The following is a 26,392-nucleotide window of genomic DNA, read 5'->3' on the forward strand; positions in this document are numbered from 1 at the left end:
ACTTTCTTTGTATGTATGGATTACTTGGGTTGTTCCCAATATTTGGTGAAAATTTCATGTCAATAGCACCTTTGGAAATATATTTAGTGAGAAACATTGGGACGTTAAACACTTATTTCAACTGCTGTATTCTAAACAATACAAAATAACCATTAACTGATATCATAAACAAGTCTTGTGAGTTTCCTACACATTTGGCTGTAGTGTATATGATTAAAGGAAATGTCATTTGCCAGTAGTAGTTCTTTCAGGTAGAAAGGCTGTTTTTTTAAAGGTGCCGTATTTTGCTAAAACAACATTAAGGTAAAGAAAAACGTGTGCTCTCACGAGTGGGTCTTTACACAGACACAACCAATTAAGAGGAAAGGAGGCAGTCACAGCCAAATATGAACAAAGCGGATACAAAACTGGGTCAAACAGAAATATGACCACTCGTATGACAAAACCAATGTGTACACTTTTATACAAAGTCCATGCTCAAGAGTCACTCTATGGAGGTCTAAATAGATAAAATACAGGACCTTTACATATGCATTCAGTTTAAAGTGAAAAACAGCTTTCCTTACTATGGTGCGGTCTATGGTGTGCAGGTAGTAGGAGACTGGCTTTCCAGTCCAGGACACTGAGCCCCTCAGTGGCGAGAGCTCTACCACACGCATTATTGTGCCTATATCTACGGGTGACAGACAGAGAGGCATCAAGGCTATTTTACAAAACACTGATTAGTTGCAAGATAAAAAAGTGGCACTTACCACTCAAGTTTCGGCTGTTTATGCGAAAGTTTAAAGGTGCAAATGGTTTGGAGGATACAATTTTTCCACCTGAAAATTAAAATATGGACTGGAATTTAAATGTTGTGCAGTCCAAGATGTACAGTGAACTTAATATAATAGCCTAATATAACATAATGATAGCATAATTCAAGACAATCCAAATCTTATGGCCCTAATATGATGAGAATGAGTCATATGGAGTTATTTCCGGAGGCTTAGTAAGTACTCAACTGCAGACAAGGGAAGCCAATATTAGAATTTACAAAAGTAAAATTTATTGAAGTGAAAGAGTTTAAAACTAAATAAAAAGGACCTAAAAAATGAAAATGAGTACGGTAACTATCTTTTTTCCTGATTGGAAAAGGGAGGCTTTTACTGTGGATGATTATTAGAAAGCCACCATTTGAGGAAGGAAAAAAACAACGTGTTTTCTTGGTGTAATCTACATGCAGTGAGCACAAAAACATCATACTAACCTTCCTTCATGTTAGCAAAACGTTCCTTCAGCTGGTGATCTACCTCTGGACCAAAGGCAAAATTATTCACAAAAATAATACTGCAAGACAGAAAAAGAAAAGACACGTCAGTCAGAAAACATCAGACAACTTTGTGAATACAGTGTTTCAAAAGGTTGTTAATGCCAACCTTGTGTTGGCGATCCTTTCTTTCCATTCTTCAGACAGAAAATCTCCTCTTTCCAGCTGAAAAGCAGAGACAAGAAAGAATGAGTCTTTTAAGAACCCCTAATATTGACGTTGGTTTTGAAGTGTGCACACTACTTACAGTGTACTCCCCGTGTTTCTTCCCATACCATTTCATCCACTTTTTAAACTCTTTGTCCATGGTCTGTAAGAAATAATATCAACATTACTACACAAATAACTAAAGTAGTAAGGCATAGAAAACCACACTGCATCCTACCAGGCCCACCCCAATTGTTTGAGTTATTTGTTCAGTCGCCTGTCAAATCAAACGAAATGTTCTTTTTAATTATATTGAATTCATGAAAAGAAAGAAAGCTATACAACTGAATAATAGGACACTTATGGTCCAAGTTGAGATGTCAAAAAGTTACCGTTACTAACGTGAATTAATCTACATTAAATCTATGAGTAAAGAAATGCAATAACTTCATCACAATTGAATTGAGATACAATTGCTCAGACTGCTGTAGTGAATATACAAAGAGAGGAAACGGGTGTGAAAAAAGGAGAGTGCGGATTTTTGAGAGGCTCGTGGCAATGATCGCCTTATTCACGGACTGAAATCTTGTATTTCAGCAACATGAGACTCCACCACATTTTGCTTTTTAGCCACAGGTACACAAGTAATTATAATTACAGTGCACCGCAGCTATTCGCAGGGGCTAGGAACCGAGCCCAACCGCGAATAGCTAAAATCTTGACGCCCTCTTATAATTGCCATAATGGGAAAAAAATAATAAATCTGAACAATATGCTAATGAGCAAAGATATTGTTGAAATAAAATGCAGGGATTGGTTTAAAAAAAAAAAAAAAAAAAGCAAATAAGTGTGGATTTCCGCAAAGAACGGGGGATAGGTACCCCCCAAAAATGTATTTGCGAATGCAGGATCGCAAATATGTGGGGGTCTGCATTGGTACAGCGTGGCACTGTTCACTATTCACCTGCAATTAAAATTTTGAATTGTAGCAAAACTAGTGCAAGACGTTTGGCCACAGATAAAAACTAGTGGCGGAACCCAACGCACTGTGCGACAGTTCTGTTCTCTGGTATTTGGTCACATCGCTTGGTCGGCCGGTGAGAGGCGGGGTACACACTGGACTGGTCGCCAGCCAATCGCAGATGATCTAAATCTCATTCAAAATAAATTTGTTGTTTTGAGTTGTGTGTGTTACCTCTGCATAGGTTGCTGGAATGTCTGCTTTCTCGACGCCGTAGTAGTGTTTGCAGTTGGTCGCTGCTGCAACCTGTAGCACTACCTGACCCACACCTTTGCAGCACAAATATTTGACTTAATATTGACAAATCAATACAACATTTGGACTAGCGTACTTGGCATTCACACCACTGAATGGCTATCTTACCACTGCCGAGGTCCACAAAGGTGTCATCTTCCATCATTTCCATCTCATCGATGATCTGCGCCACCAGGTCGAAGGAGGTCTCGCCGTACACCTCAGGTGAGAAGGGCTCGTAGTTGTTCAGCTTCTCCGGGTCGGTAACCGAGTGGTTGTACACTTGCTGGAGGATGTGCCGCAGCAGCCCGTTGGAAGGGCGCTTGTTCAGCTTCATGGGCTGGGTGGTCCCTTTCCACTGCAGAGACAGTAGATTTATGTTTTGCATAGTACACAAGTGACATTCATTTAGTCAAAACTTCCTAAATTGTAGTAGTCAACTACATTCTAGAGTTGTGGACAAATTTTATTACATCTGAGGGGCACAGTTTGTGTCGTCTTGAACTTGTGCTCTTGGTTTCTGCTGTTGTTAAGAAATGGCTCCCAAGACTTTCTCAACTTCTTCGTTCTACATGAAGTTGTCAATCAAGATCACAAACACGATTTTATTTTTTTTTGTCCTGTTCGGCTGTTAGGTCAAGCAGAATGGAAAATCTGTATCCCTTTTATGCCGGAACAGTTTTACTGTGTCACAGTGGAGTTTTTAAGCTTCTGCTGTGGTTTCTTAGTATTATAATTGAGGTTTATTGAGAATCAGACTTGATCAGTCGAACAGAACATAGTTTCTAGAAGGGAGAGAGAAACAAAGACAAAAGACAAAGCAACCCGCCCGCACCTACCCACATTCCCATTAGCACCCACTACCCGCCCCTGAGTGTAGGAGGTGGACCCCCTCCTCCCCCAAACCAGGCAGGGAAAAGAACCCCACAACAGGCCCCACAGCCCGCAGGGGACCACCCTGCTCCCCCACGGGAAGAGGAAGAGTCAACCGCAGCGGGACGCAAGGAAAGGAGAGAAGAGGAGGAAGCAGGCCCGAGGAGTGACAGGGGGGCCGCCCCCCACCAGCAGCCAGAGTGGGGGGACGCAGGCGGGTGCCAGCCGGCACCGCCCCAGCACCCACGGAACATGGGCAAACAAGATGTTAATGAATATCGTAGGACTCGCCAACCTTTTTCAAACAGAGAACTGCAATACTTCTTGGGTACTGAAGATACACCAAGTACTCTCCTGCCTGCCTCTCTGATCAACTTGGCTGCAGTGGTCCAGTCTTCTGGAAGCTCCTCCTATCCACTGAGAGCCTGTCTCACCTCTTCCCGAAAAGCTTTACAACACTCGTCCTGTCTCAGCTCCCACCACATGGTTCTCTGCTCTGCCTTTGTCTTCCTAATCTTCCTCCCCACCACCAGAGTCATCTTACACACCACCATCCTATGGGGTCTAGCCACACTCTCCCCTACCACTACCTTACAGTCGGTAACCTCGTTCAGATTACATTGTCTGCACAATATGTAATCCACCTGCGTGCTTCTAACTCCGCTCTTGTAGGTCACCCTATGTTCCTGCCTCTTCTGGAAAAAGTGTTCACTACAGCCATTTCCATCCTTTTTGCAAAGTCTACCACCATTTGTCCCTCCAGGTTCCTTTCCTGGATGCCGTACTTACCCATCACTTCTTCATCACCCCTATTTCCTTCACCAACATGTCCATTACAATCTGCACCAATCACGACTCTCTGTCTGGGATGCTCAGAACTACTTCGTCTAGCTCCTTCCAGAATTTCTCTTTCACCTCTAGTACACATCCTACCTGTGGGGCATAGCCACTAATCACATGATATATAACACCCTCAATTTCAAGTTTCAGCCTCATCACTCGATCTGATACTCTTTTCACCTCCAAGAAATTCTTAGCCAACTCTTCTTTTAAAATATCCCCGACTCCATTTCTCTTCCCCTCTACACCATGGAAAAATAATTTCAACCCTGCCCCTAATCTTCTAGCCTTAGTGCCTTTCCTCCTGGTCTCCCGGACACACAATATATCAACCTTTCTCCTAATCATCATGTCAACCAACTCCTGAGATTTTCCTGTCATAGTCCCAACATTCAAAGTCCCCACATTCAGTTCTAGGCTCTGTGTTTTCCTCTTCTCTTTCTGCCGAAGAACCCGCTTTCCACCTCTTCTTCGACTTCGACCCACAGTAGCTGAATTTCCACCGGTGCCCTGCAGGTTGATGGCGCCGGTGGCGGACGTTGTAAATCTAAGTCAACAGAATTTTTTTTTGCAAATTGTTCCCCAGTGTATACCTTTGACCACAACTGAATGTTTGATATTGGATTTAAGAAAAAAAAAGGAGAACTAGTTGGATTGGGGTAATTCACAATTACATGACTGTCGGGATGATTTTGTATTCATTTCATATTTCACTTGCTTACCAGCTGGTGAATGCTGTCAATGGCCCTGTTGTATTTGTCACACAGTCTCTGCATACTCTCATAACTGTTACAATCAAAACAATAGAAGATTAGTGACATCATGTTGCCGTTTGTATGACAGAAATGTACAGCATAAACTCTGAAGTGAAACGCATGACCGGACATTTGCTGGGTTTACAGGGAGCCTTGTATTCGGATTAGAATATGGTTAGAAGCCGAACTGAATAAAAATGCTCCATATAAACACCTCAATTGGAATATACCGAATGGAATTTCATTCGGTTTCACAAGGGTAGAATATTCCTTTCCTCAAACGGATGAAAACTCATGTATAAGCTCAATCGGAATGGTCAGGCTACGTTCTGTCTGTGCATGCTCGGTTTTGACGTAAATGCACAGTGATGTCATTGTTTAGACACTTGAAAATATGGCGGCTTCCATACAAACTACTTTACTACTTCAAACTTGTTTTAAATCAGCTTAAGTTAGCCTACTAACACTTACCCGAGATTTTGAATATAATCATAAACTAAAAAGACTGAATTTGAGAAAATTATCTTACTTCCTGCGCTCGATAAAGTCCTTAAGATCCTTGTGAATAGCTTTTACTGTAATTGGTTAGAACAATCAACATTTAATATAGGTTACCATTTTAACCGCTTTTGTACTCATCTTGGTGATGAAAAGCGTCAATTGACTCACTCTCCATTTCTTCTATATACCGTATTTTCACGACCATAAGGCATACTTAAGTCGTAAATTTTCTCCAAAATGGCCAGGGCGCCTTATAATGCGGCGCGCCTTGTGTGTGCACAGAGTTCCAAAATCTATAAATGTTGTTGTGTGATGAGCACTCCGCTTGACTGACTGGGAGCATTTCCTGCCGACACGCTGCTTAAACAGAGGGAAAGCGGAGGTGGCTGAGGACAGCATGCGGACGTAAAGGGGGAAGGGTGTACGTGAAGGAGGACGCTAAAGGCACGCCCCCAGTCGGTATATAGCGCCGGTCAAGCCAGCCTCCACTCGTAAAGTAGCAATCAATCAATTCATACTAGGCATTACGGTAATAAGTCGCCAATTCACGGCGGAAGCCACCTTCAAAATAAAACCTTCCCAATAATACGGACGTCGATGCTCTTCGGTTAAGGAATGCAACCAGCAAGGTTAATTTGAATCTTGAGCTGCATTAAAAAAATTGAGTTTATTTATCTTCATCAAACCTCTTTTAGTGGAGTCCTTGGTGGTCTGTCACACAGATCTGGACTTGTCTTGCGATACCAATGGGATTATGTTGGGGTGGCTTTGGCTCAGTAGGTAGAACAGGTTTGAATCCCTGCTACGACTGTCCGCTTGTTGAAGTGTCCTTGGGCAAGACATGGATTAATGAACTCCAACCGCTGGACATCGGTGTAAACAGGGCGTTCCAAGTGAAGTTGCGAACGGCGTGGGAGCGATGAATGACAGATGGCGAAAAACAGCTTTACTAAGACTAGGAGGCAGTGCCGGCCGAGTTACGTCACAATTTGTGAATGGATTGTGGATGCTTGGGCTAACGTGCCTGCTTGCACTATTGTTCGAGCTTTCGTAAAAGCCAGCATCATTTCTGAGGAGCCGCATGGCAACGAGACTGACTCGAACCTCGCGTGTTTGATTGAGAACTTGCCCAGCTGTTCCTTTCGGATGCAGAACATGAGGACTTTGATGGATTTGTGGATGAGGATTGATCAAAAAATAACGTGAGTACATTGTTAAATACTTCAATAAAGTACAACCGAACTCAGTTTTGCTCCCACTGCCTTTTTAAAAACATTGTTTTAGCGTGCATGCATGCGACTGTATGTTTTAAGATAGCATATGTTTTACCATGCCTGCGCCCAATAATACCGCATGTATGCCTTATGCCTTAATACCTTATGTATGTGTTAAATACAGAAATAGACCCCGTAACTTCTGTAGCCGGGGATCGGCTCGCCAAGGTCCCCACCTTCGGCCACCGCCCAGCTCACACTGCACCCGACCCCAATGGCCCCTCCCACAGGAGACTCCGGTGACGACCCAGGACACGCTGGAGAGACTACGTCCTTCGGCTGGCCTGGGAACGCCTCGGGATCCCACCGGAAGAGCTGGATTAAGTGGGTGGGGAGAGGGAAGTCTGGGCCTCCCTGCTAAAGCTACTACCCGTGTGACCCGACCCGGATAAGCGGTAGAAAATGGATGGACGGATGGATGGACCCCGTAACTGAAACTGCGCCTTTTAAAACGGTGCGCCCAATGGTTGTGAAAATACAGTACTCGGCTGACACTGATAGCACCGCTACTGATACTGGCAAGAGCATTTTCATATTACATGTTCACAAGGCGTGAAGTTAAATCAATCAGTCAGTATTCTACTGTGATGATTTTTTTTTTTATTTTTTATTTTTATAAATCAATAGTAAAATAAAGATTTGTTATTCATATAATTTCATCATTCCCAAATTGTTCAGCCCCAGCCCTGATTGAGGACTAGGTGGTTTTAAGTGGGAACCCATCGTTAAAAGCTTATTGGATTCCCAGTGACGAGGCCTGAGTAAGTGTTGCTAGAGGTTTAGCCACATAAACACATGTGAATGTGGCTAAGTACACACGTGTGGCTCGGAGATTTTTATACTGTTGTTTAGCCACATTGACTGAGAGGTTTCATGACCCAGTGCAAACCATGCATTCTGAGGCTCACCTCTTGGTGTCGTAGTCGATGAGCACATAGTTTTCCATTGCCAACTTGAGGTCTGGAATCTCCTCGCACACCCACCTTGGAAACAAGTACAATTTAGTCACAAAGTGATTCACCTGACAGTCACACAGCAATGGCGTGTTGAGTCAAAGTGAAGAGGCGAAACTTACCGGATGGTCTCGATGATTTCATGGGCAGCATCGTGGTGTTTATCCTGGAAAGAGAAAGAAGTCATTTTCTACATCACTGCAAACCGGAACATACACTCGGAGAAACAATACACCATGAATGGCCAATAACCACTTAAGAAATGAGCTGTCACAGAATAAGATTACACATGCATAGACTCATGCGTTTCATGTAATTACTCACGGGCAAGAGTGAGGCACTAAACAAGAAATTAGTTAATGATTACAAATGACATGCTTGCTTTTCTAAGTCATTACACATGGAGGGCTGCGGCAACGTTTTGAGTCCAACACAAACACGGCTTGTCATAACCCAGCTGATGTTGGGCAAGAGGCGGACTGGTAATGGAGTAGTTGCCATTCACACCTATGGACAATTTAGAGTTTAATGAACCTAACATGCATATTTTGGAACACACCTCAGGACATGTCCATGTGGAAACAGAGTTGATGTAAACACAGAATAATTTTAAGAAATATGTGTGTCCACAGGAAAATGCTGTACTATATATGCCAGACCTGCGTGGCACTAACGCTGCCACAGAAAGTCATCAAAAACAGAATAGCCATGCGATGTAAACAAACGAACAACAACAAAGGTAAATGTCAAGTGAGGAAGAAAGGACACAGTCTGGATTGGATTTGTGTGGAAATTTTGCTGGAAAAGCCGTATCACGCTGAAGACTTTCTGCAGTAACAACGTAACACGATAATACACCGTTGTTGTTGTTAATGTTGGCGGTGTTAGCGCATGGTCACACAATGGGACAAATCATTGCAGGAAAGATATGTATATGTTGTACACACAGAAATGCTAGAGCATTATTTGAGATTCCAGAACTGATTGTATTCTGGCTCACAAAATGCTGGCACCGTGCGGACAAAATGTAAAATGATATAAAGCCTTTGCTGATACGGTCAAACTTGTTCCGTGTGGAAGGGGTCTGAGTCTCAGCAATCCATGTCAGCTCCATTTATAAAGAACATCCAACATGGAAATGGGAAAAGGTGCGAATGCCCCATTTAAGAATACTGCACTAAAAATATAACAGCAGGTGACCGCTGTCAATGGCCCATGTTGCATTTGTCACAGTCTCTGCATTCTCTCATAACTTAAGTTAAAACAGATTAGTGGCACCTTAGAATTGATTGAAAATTAAAAAACATACATTGGAAACGCTGAAGTTAAATACACCTCCAAAACCATACAATTTAGAATTTGTCCCCCCCAAACAGGCCTCTCAAGGAGCAGAAAACTTTAAAATTTCAAATACTTATTTTAAGTCATATTTTTTATATTGGTTACGCACGTCAACCAGTTGACAGTTAATACAAAAAATTGCCTGTACATTTAGAAAAGGTGCTATGATAGCGACAGCTTGACGCTGAAACATTATTTCTATTTTTATTATTTCCCATGGGGTAAAACTCTTCTGTCCAATCTTTCATGTAGTTTAAAATGGCAACATGGTATCCTCAGACAACCTTAATAAAACTGCATCATCTGCAGGGCTAGATGATAATCTAGACTGCAGTGCACGGGAGCAACGGGGCACTCAAGTTGCAGCTAGAGCACAGGCAGTGGGAGCCTGTAGCCTGAGTTGACCCACTGACCCACTTTCCCTACTCACGCTGCGGTGCACGTCCAAGGGAGTGCCTTTGGTGGAGGGAGCGCAGGGAAGGAGAAAGGCAGAGAAGAGAAGTGAGGCGGTGGAAAAAGAAAGCGAAAGCAAGGAGAGGCGGAGGAGCGTGGGGGGGGGGGGGGGGTGGACATAAAGGACAGCCAGGCGGCTGGCGAGGAGGGAAAAACCTGCCATTTTTCAGCTGTTCTGCGGCCTGGGCTAACAGCTCGCGGACCCCGGATTCCCGCTCAATATTGCCCGCCAACACATCACAAACTGCGCGTGCGCACATTCAAATACGCACAGGACAGGCTATTTCTGTCAGCGCAGTAAATAATCAACATAACTACTAGCTATCATGCAACTAGGCCCGTCTGATACGAAAACACTATTACTACGGGACATAAATCTATATAAAATGTTCGGTATGCATGCGGGATGCCATATGGGGGAAGTCACATGATCGCACAGAATGGCACATAGCAACACCAGCAGAGAGCCGTGGCTAAAAATAAACTGGTGAAAGGGAGACACCCTCCCCTCTTACTGTATATTGTGAGCAGAGTGATACAATTCAAAGGGGTGTGACTGTGAGGGTGTCAGCGACATTATGGACTACAGACTTACTGATTCAGCCAATAGGGCACAATAAAGGGATATCTCATCTGCTGTCCTCTCCATAGCGACTCATAACAGAGGTCATTAAAAAAAAAGACCTTTTGTTCCGTCTCTGTGTGTTTAACTTAACTGAACTGAACTTGGCTACAAGGGGCAACAGGCCAATGCCTGCAAACTGTCCCCATTCTGTTCACTGTAGAATCTCAGAAGTCATGCAATTCGGACCTTGTGGCAAAAAAAAAAGAAAAAAAGAAAAACGAACCACCAACATGCATGACATTACGTAATACAGTACTGCTCACCATTGTTGGTACCGCTTCATTTTATGATCTCTGTATGATATCATCGGAAACAAATGGAAACGTAACAAACTTTTATCGTCAGGATCTTTGAATTGGAGATCCAAAGTAATTTAAAGAAAATATTTTTTTTGAACTTAGATATTGTAATTTCAAAGAAAAACAAAACTGAAAACAGCTTTTGCAGCAAAATTTGCATAACTCCTTAATATCTGGTTGCACACCCTTTGGCAGCGATGACAGTCTCCAACATTTGTTATATCCATCTATAAGCTTTTTGCACTTCTCATGTGGTATTTTCTCCCACTCTTCCTTTGCAATTTTTTGTTCTAAGTTTTGAACATTTGCAGGGTTCTTTATCCCAATGGCAGATTTCAGCTCCCCCCAAAGATTTCCAGTTGGATTGAAATTAGGACTCACTGCTGACCATTTTAAAACAGTCCATTTGTTCCTTTTCAACCACTGCTGTGTGCTTTTGGATGTGTACTTTGGGTCTTTGTCTTGCTGGAGGACCCATGATCTTTGCCTCAAAGTGTTCTCACACTGGGTAAGACATTTTGCTCTAAAATCTCTTGATAATTTTCTGATTACAGTCAAGTCCTCCAGTACCAGATGTGGCGAAGCAGCCCCACAGCTAGGCCTGTCACGACAATTTTTTAGAAAAATGATATATTTTCCCAAGAAACTATCACAATAAACAATACTTTTTTTAATGCCTTTGAAATCATGAAAACTTAGGCATGTACTTATTTTTTACGTTTAAAATCATTGTTTTTATTATCATTACTGGTATTATAATTTCCTGTTTCTCTTTAAATTGTTTTTCTTTACTCTGTGTTATGGATTACCATGGGTCTGAAAGAAAGAATAAGGAGCTGCAAGACTAGCCTGGTTTACATGGAGCCTTCTATTTCGATTATAATCTGTTTAGAAGCCGTAACCGAATGAAAATGCTCCATAAAAAAAAACTCAATCAGGAATAAATAAGCCGAATCCAAATTGAATTTCATTCGGTTTCACAGGGGTGGAATATTCCTTTTGCCAAACTGTTGAGAAGTAAATTTTTGCCATTTGGAATAGACCCGGGAAAAGTGCTGTCTGCACAGGTTTTGTCACGATTTAAATGTCTGGTGACATGATTTACGCATGGCGTAAAAATGGCGGCTCCTGATGGAGTTCATATGCAACGGAGATCTTGTTTTTAACTACAACCCCAATTCCAATGAAGTTGGGACGTTGTGTTAAACAACTAAAAACAGAATACAATGATTTGCAAATCATATTCAAGTATATTTAATTGAATACACGACAAATACAAGCTATTTAAGGTTAAAACTGATAAACGTTATTGTTTTTAACAAATAAACATTAACTTAGAATTTTATGGCTGCAACACGTTCCAAAAAAGCTGGGACAGGTGGCAAAAAAGACAAAGTTGAGGAATGCTCATCAAACACCTGTTTGGAACATCCCACAGGTGAACAGGCTAATAAGGAACCGGTGGGTGCCATGATTAGGTGTAAAAGGAGCTTCGCTGAATTGCTCAGTCATTCACAAGCAAAGATGGGGCGAGGTTCACCTTTTTGTGAACAAGTGCGTGAGAAAATAGTCGAACAGTTTGAGGACAATGTTCCTCAACGTACAATTGCTAGGAATTTAGGGATTTCATCATCTACGGTCCATAATGTTATCAAAAGGTTCAGAGAGTCTGGAGAAATCACTGCATGTAAGCGGCAAGGCCGAAAACCAACATTGAATGCCCGTGACCTTCGATCCCTCAGGCGGCACTGCATCAAAACCAACATCAATGTGTAAAGGATATCACCACATGGGCTGAGGAACACTTCAGAAAACCAATGTCAGTAAGGACAGTTCGGCGCTACATCCGTAAGTGCAACTTAAAACTCGACTATGCAAAAGCCATTTATCAACAACACCCAGAAAGGCCGTTGGCTTCTCTGGGCCCGAGCTCATCTAAGATGAACTGATTCAAAGTGGAAAAATGTTCTGTGGTCTGATGAGTCCATATTTCTAATATTTTTGGGAAATTGTGGACTTCGTGTCCTCCAGGCCAAAGAGGAAAAGAACCATCCGGTCTGTTATGGATGCAAAGTTCAAAAGCCAGCATCTGTGATGGTATGGGGCTGTGTTAGTGCCAATGGCATGGGTAACTTACACATCTGTGAAGGCACCATTAATGCTGAAAGGTACATACAGGTTTTGGAGAAACATATGCTGCCATCCAAGCAACGTCTTTTTCATGGACGCTCCTGCTTATTTCAGCAAGACAATGCCAAACCACATTCTGCACGGGTTACAACAGCGTGGCTTCATGGTAAAAGAGTGTGGGTACTAGACTGGCCTGCCTGCAGTCCAAACCTGTCTCCCATTGAAAATGTGTGGCGCATTATGAAGCGTAAAATACGACAATGGAGACGCCGGACTTTTGAACAGCTGAAGCTGTACATCAAGCAAGAATGGGAAAGAACTCCACCTACAAAGCTTCAACAATTAGTGTCAGTTCCCAAACGTTTATTGAATGCTGTTAAAAGAAAAGGTGATGTAACACAGTCGTAAACATGACCCTGTCCCAGCTTTTTTGGAACGTGTTTAAGCCATAAAATTCTAAGTTAATGATTATTTGCTAAAAAAGCCATCAAGTTCATCAGTTTGAACATTAAAGATCTTGTCTTTGTAGCGTACTCAATTAAATATAGGTTGAACATGTTTTTCAAATCATTGTATTCTGTTTTTATTTGTTTAACACAACGTCCCAACTTCATTGGAATCGGGGTTGTACTTATAAGTTGTTTTTAATCAAGCGTTTTTTTTTTTTTTAAATAAATGTATAAAAACAGTATGCTGAACAGACAACAAACCACCTTGATAAATGATGTGATGTTCACGAAGACGTGAGCATGTCACACGGCTGTTCCGATTAAATGTACTGCACATCATGTATACACTTGATCGGAATATATCATGTCTCGTGTAAAAGTTGAACAAAGATATTCATTCCAAATGATTTCAATCAGAATCCGATCAAATGATGGGAAATTAGGGCTGACAACATAAGTTTCTGATGATCGATTTTGGTTAATAAAAAAAAAAAAAAAAAAAAGTCTCTTAATTTTTCAAGGGCACAAAGTGACAAAATAATCCTGAGGGACAGCTATTGCCGAATGGAACAGAAATAGCTTGACCTTTATATTACAAAATGTAAAGTTTGTGTGGTAGAGTGAAAATGACAAGTGGCAGCCTGTGTAGTTAATAAAGGTTCTATGGTGCCCACCATTCCATTCTGGAACACTAGTAACCCCATTCCATTATTTCCTATGAACATTTCTTCAAAATATTAAATTTGTGTTTGACCAGCACATTTATTTCAACCTTAGAAGTTCTACCGTACTAATTTTGTGAGATGACAACATGGTAACGTGGTGGATACTAGCACATCTGTCACACAGTGGAAAGGTCTTGGGTTTGAATCACGGCTCAGGCAGTGTGTAGTTTGCTCTCCCTGTATTTGGTTGGTCTTCTCTGGGTACACTGGCTTCCTGCAACACCCAAAGCATGTATGTAAGGTGAATTAATAATAAATTGTCTATAGGTGGTGTGAATGTGAGTGTGAATAGTTGTTTGTCTATATCAGTCATTCCCAACCAGTGTGCCATGGGAAATTATCAACCATTCCTTATCTGCTCAAAAAGGTATTATATATATTTATTTACAAGAAATAATGTAGCTATGTTTATCTATTTATCCCTTTTAACACCATAATAGATTTATTAGTTTCACAGCTTTCAGGGGCAGTTAGAATGATGAAAATTGCACGAAATAGCGAGGAGTTTGAAATACACATGCACCGTGGTGTCACCAGTGATCCCTGTGGTTTTGAGGCAGAGTGACAGAACAAATACATGCTCTTCTATTAGATGGCAGGAAGTACATACAGTAATTAATGTATCCACTTTTTGTGACATTTTTGTTTGTTGGTGTGCCGTGAGATTTTTCTATTTTAAAATATGTGCATTGGCTCGATAAATGTTGGAAATCACTGATCTATATGTGCCCTGCGATTGGCTGTCGACTAGTCCAGGGTGTACCCCACCACTCGCCCAAAGTCAGATGGGATAGGCAGCCCACTCCCATTTATTTATTATGAATTCTGTCAATGTGATGTGATGTCGTTGCGTGTGGGCATCCAAAGAGGTTGACGAGTGTGCGCCTCGAAGTATACCACAATAGTCTTATTGTGCGCGTTGAAAAGGCTTTTACAACACTGTGCCCATGCAATGTGGATGAGAGTGATGCAATCATCTGTTATGGAGTGGAATCAATTGCTAAACGTTTGCCTTCAAACAGGACTAGGTATGTCTTTTGGAATGCAACTGCTACTGCCATCCTGCCCTCTGTTGTGTTGACCATATGGACAAGGGGAGCAGAGAGGAAGTCTCGCCCCTTTGCAAACAGTTGGGGGTGTGCTTCAGACTAGGACCCGACTGCTTGTAACGCTACGCTGACACACAGGCTCAACCGTATCGCAAATTCCTGCCATGCTTGTTCTCGTGCGTGTATCCATGCAGACCATAACAAAAGGAAGTGGGTGAGGCAGTCAGAGCGGTTGGGAGAGAGTTATCAGTAGTGTAAAAGGGGGAGTCAACATTTAAAACCAAGCTCAGCCTGGAGTGGCTGATTGTGACGACTACATTTCCATACTTGTAGGCGGAGAGGAAACATACGCTCCCCCCCCCAGTATTCTGAGAATTTACATATTTTTTTTGTCACGGTTTACTGTCTCACCGCAAGCACGACAGAATAGAAACAGTTCACTTCATGCGTTTCACAGACCAAAAGACAACCGCTTCCCTTTCCGCCTCTTCTCAGGTCCTAGACAGTGAGCTCACCAACAAACAACTAGTCTTAGTCAGCTTGATGACAAATGAAAGTAAAAAGGACCAAATAACCACTCAGTGTCAACAAAACACGTCTTAGGCTGCCTTTACACTGCATGGCTCCATGACTCGTATCCAAATTCGGATACGAGTCATGTAGGGCTGCAACGATTAATCGAGAAATTCAAATAATTTGATTACATAAAAATGGCGAGCCCAAGTGAACAAAAACAATACCTGCACCTATTTAATAATGCAGAATTCTGTTTTAAATAATTTTTTTATCAGATTACTCAATGGGATAATTGGTAGAATACTTTATTCTAAAAATATTCGATAGCAGCTGCCCTCGCGTCACAGTAGCGTAAATAGAAAAAACACATTGAATCGTATAGCTTCAAAACAGAATGAGCCCTCTTCCAAATATGGATACAAATTTGATGCATATCAGGTATGTGCCAATGTGATTGCAGCGTAAATGCACATATCAAATATAGCTCGTCAATGCCAGCATGATATCATCCAAATATATTCATACTCGCATCTGCCCAAGCAAACTACAGCAAATTCATAGACCATTTAAATGTGATAGGAATAAATATGCTCCAGTACAGGCTTGTCTAGGCTTCCTCCCACATTCCCAGAAACACGTATGCTAGGTTCATTCAAGACTAAATACTCCACAGGTGTGAATGGTTGTTTGTCTACACGTGCTCTGCGACTGGATGGCGACCAGTCATTTTGCCCGAAGGCAGCTTGGCTCGGCTCCCCACAACCCTGAACAGGATAAGCAGAATAGAAAATACATGTATATAAACTATAAGTGTGTGTGTGACTTTAAATATGGACAGTAGATGGAAATAGACTTTAAAAAAAAAACAAAAAACGGACATAGGCATTAAACGGACGGGACTCGAACACTTGACACGCGGTGTAAATCCAGCCTTAAGAACAAAAACAGCCGTGACACTTTGGCCATGTACAAAAAGGTGAGTGTTAAGTAAAAACAGATGTTAAGTCTAAGCTAGTAAAAACAAACGTATATGCTTGCATGTACTTGAGAGCACTATAAGTCTACTTCAGTGTAACAGAGGACAAACATTTGGGGACACATGCCCAAGCTATCAAGGGACTGTTTTCATGTATTCCAAAACTGTCAGTGTCTATATTAATTATAATTAATAACCTAGGGTTAGTCTAACTTTTAAGCCGTTGCATTGACATTTACGGCAAACCAACACCAATGATGACCCGATCACATTTTTTCACTAGATTTTGAGCATCTGCCGATACAGTCGTCTTCAAATACCTCGGCAACACGTTAAGAAAAAATTAGATCCCCCTCTAAATTTTATCAATTATATTATTTATCATCTGAATAAAAGTATACCAATGCAATACTTCTATATAGGGCGATATGTCTTGTGGCAGCAAGGTGGACGACTGTTTAGCACATCCGTCTCACAGTTCTGAGGACCCGGGTTCAAATCCGGCCTCGCCTTTGTGGAGTTTCCATGTTCTCCCGTCCCTGCGTGCGTTTTCTCCGGGTACTCCGGTTTCCTCCCACATCCCAAAAACATGCACGGTAGGTTAATTGAAGACTCTAAATTGTCCGTAGGTATGAATGAGTGCGCAAATGGTTGTTTGTTTCTATGTGCTCTGCGATTGGCTGGCAACCGGTTCACGGTGTACCACACTTCCCTGCCCGCAGTTAGCTGGGATAGGCTCCAGCACTCCCGCGACCCTCGAGAGGATAAGCGGTGTAGAAAATGGATGGATGGATATGTCTCGTGCAGCAGTGGTTCAAACCTAGTACACAAAATATTTTTCTTGGATATCAGTGGTGAAGCACAAAATAATGTAAACAAATTACATTTACATATCCTGAAGATGACAAATCAACTCCCAGTCGTTTCATAGCAGAGTTTTCTGACAATATAAGCACCGAACCTACCAAAACAATGAGCACGCTTTTTTCCCACCTGAATTAAAAAAGTTGGATTCTATCTTTTTCCAGTTCTGTAATAATCACCAGTCAAACATGAACTGGTTTCACCAAAAATACCAGTTTCTGACCGAAAAGTGACGAAAAAAATGTGTTTTTTTTTTTATATAAAAAGCAACATGTCAAGCAGAGGAGTGAATGTCATGCTCACATTTTTTGCTTTGACATTTCAAACTATTAAAAACAAGACAGAAAGGGTTTTAATGGCAAAATTTATTTACAGATAATACAACTATGAAAGGCGCCGTGGGCGCAGCTGTCCGCTTGAATTGAATGGGAGTTGTTTTTTTTTTTTTTTTACATGCCATTCGTCATTCACGCAATGAACTGTCATCTTTTCTCACAACTGCGATACACAATGCTCTACTACCATTCTACACCAAATAATCTGGTTATGCAATTTGGACATACTCTGAGTGTAAGATGCCTAAACTTGTACAGATGTCAATGTGTTAGCATTTCTCTCCCTCATAATCAACGTCACAAGCAGAGAGAGTCACCGCGTAATCTATCTTCTACTCAAAAGCTGTGCTGGTTCCAAAGCAATGCACCACCACACCATCTACAGGGGTCTTTTAGTAGTAATGTGATGAGTGGCCGCAGTCTTTTCTTAAAAACATGGAATGAGCATTTTAAATGCAGTTTAATTTTTGAAAACAGATTTTCTATAGGAAATATCACAGGTTTCTTTCCCCCCCCCCCCAACACACACACAAAACTATTCCTCTACAACCCTTCATCCAATTTTCCAAATTCTTGGTGTACTCAGGTTGAAGTGGCTACTCCATCCAGAATCAGCATTTTGACACTGTCATTTTTGGCAAATCTTTTTACTTTGCTACTTCCAGTACATTTTGGAATCGTCCTGAAATTTCGCCAAGAAGCCAATTACCACAAACCTTTTAGGAATCGTGTATTTTACCAGAGTTGCCTTGCCTTATCTGTACAACTGCACATGAGAAAAAAAGCATGGGAGAAGTAGCGATGACAGATTTATGGGACAGAAGTAATTAATTTATGTTTGACTGGCGCTCCATATCTAGGTATGCACTTGAGAAAAATACACAACGTACTGCTAATTGTTATTTAGTAAAGGCTCTTGAAAACAATTGCTCTAATCAACATGACAATATTGCAAAATAAGTTGACTCAAGATGAACGTTCGCGACCGGGTGCTTAGTTGACACCACCAGGGATGTCCTAACCACACTGGCGTGCCCGAGCTCGGAAGTGGCTAGCACCGGGGCTAGCTAACAAAGCCAAAACACACACAACACACATACACTACATATAATCCAAAGTATGTTGATGAATAACACTTACGTAAACCGGTAATGGCCAAGGGTAGCCAGCGGCTTCTGCTCCAACCGGCGATTTGAGCCTGAGCTCCAGCTTTTCTCCCATTCTCCACTTGACGGCGGCTTGGGGTTGCGGCTAGCGAGTAGACTGCTCTCCGCCAGCTACAACGTGAACATGTTGAGGTGGCTGAAAACGTGTTTTAAAGAGGAAAAAAAATGCCCCCCCCGGAAAGGCGTCGAGGCGTGTAACAAGGGCAAGGTGACGTCTGACTCGGTTAGGAATTGTCAATAAAAATGCCCTCTTTATGACCACTGGCAATAACACCTCGTCTGTGTGGCCGCCATCTTGCCCGGCATTGAAAAACTATGGCAGGAGGCCACACACAGGGGAGAGTGACGTCACCGACGGGGAGGTGCTTTGAAGCCGGGGAACCGCGGCGGCGGATGGCGGCGTGCCAATTGTTTGTTTTTTTTTTCTTTAACACGCACGACAAGTTTTCGCACTCATTTTCGGTTCGTAATAAGTCCAAATAACATAAAATATTTTAAAATATGTACAATTATTTTCAAGGCAAAATGTCACTCGGGGACGAGAATGACGTGATTAAGTAACAGCTTTGACATGTCAGCTTTTTAAAAAAATATATTTTATTAATTTTTTTAAACATTCATAAGTGACACATTTTCCAAGAATTTCAACAAAGAATGTTGAACATTTGTTAGCATAACAGTACAGTACTGAACAATAAAATAACACAGCAGATAAATTCACACAAATACATGGAATAATATATATAATGCCTTTCAAGGGACCCAAGGCTATCTTCTGCCCAAAACACATACCACATCTCCTTACAAAAGTGCTGCTAAATGTATCTTGTGCATGAACTATGCTTTGATTTAGGTTTAGGCTCTGGCCTGGGCCAAATCCCAAACTGGAATTTGTTCTTCTGGAGAAGCCATTCTTTTGCTGTTTGGGCTCACAGCTGAGCTGAAAGGCAAGCAACTTGGACATTACACTTTTAACAAAAATGTCTTGTTTTTTAAAAATGTATTTATATTTTTGCCTGAACACCACCTTCTCTTCTTATTAAACGGAGCAAAATGTATTTGCAACAAAAAAACAAACCACATTGAGACCTCAAATGAAAATGCTTAAGACTTCCCAGATATCGAATTATTTGGTGAGTATTACATCATATGATGACACAATGACCAGAAAACATGATTATTATTTTTTTAGTAATGTCACACATCCCCTTATTAAAGTCACACGTCAAAGAAATGCAGTGCAGGATGATGACTTTCCAGATCTGTGATTAGTTTGACATCATGACTGTACATGTCACCAATCACCTCCTATTAAAGTCACAAAAGCAAATTTGCAATAAACCACACATTTATACCTCATTAAATTGCATGATGAGGGAATCCCAGATCAAAGTTGTAATGATTTTGTCAATATTCAATATACACAGTGACCAAAGAGGTGTTTTTTTTTCTATTGGGTAATGTCACCACTCTTTTTTGTTAAAAATCACAAAAATCTATTTGCAACAAACCATGAGTCCCACGTCAAATTAAAGCGCTCGAGAGATTCCCAGATCTGAAATTATTTTAACAATATCATATGATGACACAATGACTAAAAGATGTGCTTTTTGGCTTTAAAATGTCCCCAGGCTCCTTCTCTTAGTAAACTCAAATCAGTTTCAAAACCACAATGCACATCTTCACACAGACATGTCATCAAATAACATCGTGGGCACCCTGTGGGCGACACAGCTAGTTAAATCCAGTCAAAATGTGTGTCTAATAAAACCCAGAGAGGGGGAAGGAGGAGAGTTCCAGTGGCTTCCATATGTGTATAAACACGTCAGCGTGTACTGTATAGCCGCTGTATGTCGGGGAGACATGGCGGCGTGCCACAGTGAACCCACTGACCACATCCCTCCTCCCTCACCAAAGCTTTGCTGCATGAGGCCAACTTTGGGATGCGAGCCAGTAGCAGCATAACATACGAGGCCCAGGCCAAGTGGAGCAACAGTGGCCATGTGGAATTCTGGGATCCTTTAGCAGAGTGTCATATTACAGCTCGAGTCTCTTCCTGGCACTTGTATTACTGGCGCAAAGCCAAGGGATCCTCATTTACTCATGTGGTGCATTTATTAAGATAGTTTTAAAGGTAAGTCTGGACTATGTTAATAGAAAAACTTGTTTTGTCCCTCTTTAACACGGTGTTACCAGTGTATGTAATGCCCCTTGCAGTGTTGTTGACATGTCAGAAGGAACCATGCCAAGTGTGGAAACACTGGGAAAGATTTGGCGTGAGTTTGCTGCCTTCTAGTACAAAAACAAAGTTCGTCAGTTAGGTTGGTGGAAAGGAGGAGTGTGCTGCCACCAAGAGGTTTGGCTTGGTTCAAATCACAATAAATATGGAAAACACAGTTCATTTCTGGGACAAATTGTTTGTTTTTATTGCAAAAAGTATTGAGCAAACAATGGGGATAGAATTTGCTCTTGATACTATGTACCTTGGACCTTTTTCTTCTTAGGAAGTACTCATGACCCACTTCATTCGGTACACCTACAGACCAACAAGAGCTATACATAAAAATGCCGAAAAACATTACTATCAAGCCATTTTTGATTTTTTTCCCTCAGGAGGTGCGCTGGAGCCTACCCCAGCTGACTGGGTGAGAGGCGTGGTACACCCTGGATTGGTCGCCACACAACCGCAGGGCGCAAACCACCATTCACACTCACAGTTAAGCACAATTTTGTCTTGAATGAATCTGAGCTGCATGTTTTTGGAATGTGGAAGGAAGTTTGAGAACCCAGAGAAAAAGCACAGTGAAAACAAGGTTGGCGTCGAGTCGAACGTCGAACTTCAGAACTGTGAGGCAGACGTGCCAACCACTATGACACAGTGCTGCCAACAAGTAAATAAATACAATATGTGGTACAAAACTGTTTGGTCAAAACATTGCCCCTCTCAATAAGATCGACAAAGTATTAACAACATCTCCCGGTATGATGCAGTGAAGTTTTAAATCACAGCAAATAAAAAAAAAAAAAAAAAGAATAGCACCAAATAAAACAATACTTTTAAAGTTGCACTTTTTTTCCTACAACTGTTGTCTTGAATGAAGTAACAAATGTCTGGTATGGTGAGTGTTAAAAAATGTAAATTAAAACGTATAAATTTGTATTTTACTGAAAAAATGCATTAAAAAATTAATGTGCAACAAAACATCCCTCAAAATCAAGTTCAGTCATTTAAATTCAATACCAAATATATTAAAATTTTGAAGTGTTCCAGGCTTAAACATTTGCCAATTTTAAGTACATAAGTATGTACATATTAAAAAAAAAAAAAAAAAAAAAAAAAAAAAGTAAAACAACTCACCCTTTGAAGACACCTGACAGACATGAAATGAGAGGAAACAGCATTTGCAGGAACTGTCACCTAGGGGCATTTTATGGATATTGCTGGAATTAGTAACCGTGTATAGTAAGTATATTTACTTTAGCATCTGATTGGTAAAATGTGTTAATTATATTGCTTATATTTTAGTGAATAGCCTGACCTTTTCCTCTGCAACCCTACATTCTTTTTCCTGGGAAAAAAAAAAAAAGATGAAAAGTTCTTGAAACCAAATTTGAGTCAGTCAATGAATGCCCATTTTGTGTCATATGTGCTTGAACCATAAGCAGGCCCCCAATATATTCCACAATCAATCAGACAGACAGCAATAATAAGGTTAAAAATTTGACCAATCAGGATTTTAAATAATTTTTATTGAAACAAAAGATTTTCATTTCAGTCCCAGTCCCTTATGGTTTTCAAAAAGCATGCTTTGGGTTTTAAGTGCTGACATTTTCAGACTCTTCTGCCTCCCGTGTGTGCACCCCCAAATCGCCCCCCCCCCTTTTTTTTTTTTTTTTTTTTTGCTTGTACATTAGCAAGACAAGCAAAGAGGGTGAGGAAAAAGTATTCTACAAGGTCCTTTTGGCACAATCACTCCTGCGCGGCTGAATAGTCACTCACAACGGATTTTCATACAGGCCAGGACAGGTCAGTATGCAAACAGAAACAGTGCTGCAAATTCTCACATTGGGAAAGCACTTAAGGAAGAAGAAAAAATAATTCCTAACACGAGTCCAATTCTTCACATTGAAACAGAGCTTGGATTTTTGTCAAACCTTATTCTCTGCTCCTAATGAAGACGCAACGATTGTTCATTCAGAAAGCATGCACACCGACGAAGAAAATAGTCACATGAACAAAGAAACAAAAATAAATAAAAATAATAGTAATGTAACTTGGCCCAAAAAACAACCTCACAGATCACAGCAAGCTGAAGGAGAAAACGTGATTTGTCATCTTCACAAAGCAGGGGTTCTTTTTCCTATCGGGGGCCATTTTGGGTTGCTACACTAAATTTATTACAAAATAACTGAGCATTTGTGGGCTTTTCATCACAGTTTCTTTAAATTTATTCTTGGCATGTAACTTCACCCATGGGCCGCAGGTTTCCTAACCCCTGATATAAAGGATCTCCATATGCTGTTTGCTATTCTGCAAGCTCATCTGACATCAAGTGTGGCGGGGGGGGGGGGGGGGGGGAGGCAAAAGTCGATAGCGGGGCGAGCGTCTGTTGCGGTGGAGGATGGCTTCGTGTTAACAGGTATGCGGACGCAACGTGATCGGCCGTGGAGATCTGCCATACTAAATGTTTGCTTGTGATCATATACGCTATTCACAAAAAGTAATTGGGCTTTCAGTTGAAATTTCAGGTTGACCCTAAAATGCATTAACCTTTACAGATGAACTTGATCTTTGTCTAAACATTTGAATGCACGTTCAACTGATAAATGTTTTGGTACTTTTTGCACAACTTGCTGTTCTCGAACAAGGAGCTGAATCATCATGAGACCAAGACGACATCGAACAATCAAAGGTTGGGATAGTCACAAAAAGGCATAAAAGCGGACATCCTCAGAAATCTTTATGGAAGAAAACCCTATTGCCGTTCAGCTCCATCAGAGAACAGCAAGTTGTGCAAAACGTACTGAAACGTTGCAACAGACATACAGAATAGAGACTGGAAGAATGACAGAAAGGCTAAGAAGTGTACATCCTTGGAAATCATGGATCTAACACCTGCAGGTGGCCACTGGGCCTTAAGTTTCAAAAGTGTCATGGGCAGGTTTCAGTAGAGATAATGATAGATGGTGAGAGTCGGAGAAAAGCATAAACGCGGAGGTCCTGGGAAGTGAAATTTTCAGCTCCTTGTGCAAAAAAAATGATCAAATGTTGAACAGTTGGTGAGGTCCATTTAAAGGTTTAGAGAGGGTCAAGTTAACTTGTAAAGATTATATTGCATTTTAGGTTCACCCCTAGCTTTTTTGTCAGTAGAGTTTATGAGTTAAAGGCTTAAAAGGTGTTTTCGCACACAGGTTTTATCTTTTTTTAGAATTGAATCCGACGTTCTCTGTTGGCCACCTGCGGAAGAGCAGCTCTTCTCAAGCATGATGAGCAGTGAGACAACAGGCTTTGGTGATTTAAAGCGCTCGTGAATAAAGGGATGGGAGACTTAAGACTTCCGGAAAGCATGGCGTGCGACTCCATCGACGTGCGTGCTCTCTTTTAAAGAGAGAAGCATGAAGGGCAAAAGGCAGCTTTTGAATAGAATACTGGCTGACGTTCAAAATGAGGAGAGACGGCCTTGATTAAGCGCTGATATTCCCCATCACGCAGAGGCCGTGAAAATAAATATATTTCAATATATATAAGACGGGGAAGACTTTCATTATTTTTCCTAACTCAAAACAAACATTTGGCCTGCACTTCCCAGTCTCAAAAGCAGGACAGACATTTCCTTGGAAAGAAGTAGTTTTTTTTTTTTTTTTTAATTCCCTGATTCTTTCACATCTCACTGGAAGAAGCTGAGAAAAAAAAAAACAGCCTCACAAGAACCTGCGGTGACATCTTCCCCAACGAAAAGACAAGTAAATAGAGGACAAAGATTCCGTGTCCTTGTTCGAGTCCTCATGTGAGCCTTTGGCCTAAATGAGTAGCATCCTCGTCCAAACGCAAAAAAAAAAACAAAAAAATAATTCCAGGTTTTTTTTTTTTTTTTTTTTCCTTGTCCAAATAAGTACTTCTACTTTCAGAGTTGCTGTTGATCGTACTCGCCGATGACTCTTTTGATATGTGCCAGTTTGTTGTGCAGATATTCACAGCGGTTTTTCTCTTGGCTATAGAGGGGATTAATCTGTAAGGCATACAGAAAAAGCACAGTCAAAACAAGGGTAGATTTACAGGGGGACCTTGAGATACGAGTTTAATGCTTTTCGTGACCATGCTCCTAACTCAAAACACTAATCTCAGATGCCATTAATCCATTCCAGCACCCCTCCCCCCCCAAAAATATTTTTTTTGTGATGTTTTAATGAGAAAAATAGCACTTGTACTTAACAAAAACATGCAGTCATAACAATTAAATAGAACGTAAAGAATTCAACAGTTTTTGCTTCAATTCAATGTCTGGTGTGTGCGCCTTGGCCACCTGGTGGCAGTATAATACAGACAAAGGGAGCTACATGGAGATGGTCACAGCTGCTCAGTAAGCTTCAGTAATATTAGGCTATTTCACACTGGAGGGCATGATGCCCAATCAAGATTTTTCATTAAATCCACTCATTTTATGTAGTGGTTCACATTACCAAAAACAAATGAGACTATTTTTTTTTTTTTTGCCAAGTATGTCCAAACCACTCTAGTATGACAACAGACAGTCAATTGACAGAATACTTTTGAGTCACAAAGACATAGAGAAAAACACTGAGCAATAAAAGTTTGCTAGTAATCTGGTAATGACGGTACATTCATTTTTTTTTTTTTCCTTGACAATTGTGCAAAAAGATGCATAGTCCTCCAGCAATTAGAGCGGTTTGAATGACTAATATAGCAATAGTCCGGTGCAATGACCATTGTGCAAAGGGCGTCGAGACTTCAAGGAATGTATGCTGATCAGATGATTCTGATTCTGATGAGACTTCTATTGTGGACAGAATGAGTCGGTGACGTCACACGCATGCGCTCAAAACAGGATGTTACATTGTGCATGCGCACAAACATGAAGCCCGTGTGTTTGCATGAAGGTCTTGTCATGATGCATTTGCAGCAACTTCAAGGATTTTGTGTAACTGGAGCCAATATTTTCTTGTCTTTATCAGTTGTAAAGCATCTTCATTTCGCCACTGACTGTTTTCTGCTCCTACGTCCGCCGTTGCTTTTGTGGCACGCCTGTTTTGCCGAACAACTATGAATTGTTTGTTGCCTCGCCTTTTGATGACGGATAGGTCGGATGAGGGCGACCATCCATACTGCACTTGCATTGGATACATAACCAATTTATATCCACATATGAAAGAGGCCTGGGTCAGATATGAACAAAAAACTGAATTGCAGTGTCCACACTGACATGAAAAAAAAATCTGATACATCACATTCGGGGGAGAGAGGAAAAAAATTAAATAAAATTGAATTGACCTGCAGTGTGAACATAGCCTTAGTCAGTCTATACAGAGGATAAAGAT

General features: G+C 41.1%; 2 protein-coding genes across 7 annotated transcripts in view; both read right to left on the reverse strand.

Moving 5' to 3' along the window:
* Positions 1-22,470, reverse strand: part of dot1l (DOT1-like histone H3K79 methyltransferase) — a 49,649-nt gene extending 27,179 nt beyond the window's left edge. For 5 of the 6 annotated variants that reach the window (XR_009768997.1, XM_061682849.1, XM_061682848.1 and 2 more), the window contains exons 1-11: positions 18,810-19,129; positions 8,030-8,073; positions 7,863-7,937; positions 5,147-5,210; positions 2,841-3,069; positions 2,652-2,746; positions 1,557-1,619; positions 1,419-1,474; positions 1,250-1,329; positions 753-821; positions 567-673 (exon numbers count right to left, since the gene is read on the reverse strand). Coding sequence is in view for 5 of the 6 variants with exons in the window: in XM_061682849.1 (XP_061538833.1) it covers positions 567-673; positions 753-821; positions 1,250-1,329; positions 1,419-1,474; positions 1,557-1,619; positions 2,652-2,746; positions 2,841-3,069; positions 5,147-5,210; positions 7,863-7,937; positions 8,030-8,073; positions 18,810-18,890 (963 nt within the window). In the remaining variant the exon portion in view is untranslated. Of the gene's footprint in view, positions 1-566; positions 674-752; positions 822-1,249; positions 1,330-1,418; positions 1,475-1,556; positions 1,620-2,651; positions 2,747-2,840; positions 3,070-5,146; positions 5,211-7,862; positions 7,938-8,029; positions 8,074-18,809; positions 19,130-22,193; positions 22,254-22,374 lie in introns of those variants that run through there. The other variant, XM_061682847.1, reaches the window with a different exon arrangement.
* An 8-nt stretch (positions 22,471-22,478) lies between these two features.
* ell (elongation factor RNA polymerase II) overlaps positions 22,479-26,392 on the reverse strand; it is a 45,866-nt gene continuing 41,952 nt past the window's right edge. Inside the window, exon 12 of the mRNA XM_061682851.1 lies at positions 22,479-25,065. Coding sequence (XP_061538835.1) covers positions 24,961-25,065 — 105 coding nt within the window. The 3' untranslated portion in view covers positions 22,479-24,960. The remainder of the gene's footprint in view (positions 25,066-26,392) is intronic.

Source organism: Phycodurus eques, chromosome 8 (assembly GCF_024500275.1).
Source record: "Phycodurus eques isolate BA_2022a chromosome 8, UOR_Pequ_1.1, whole genome shotgun sequence".
NCBI lineage: Eukaryota > Metazoa > Chordata > Actinopteri > Syngnathiformes > Syngnathidae > Phycodurus > Phycodurus eques.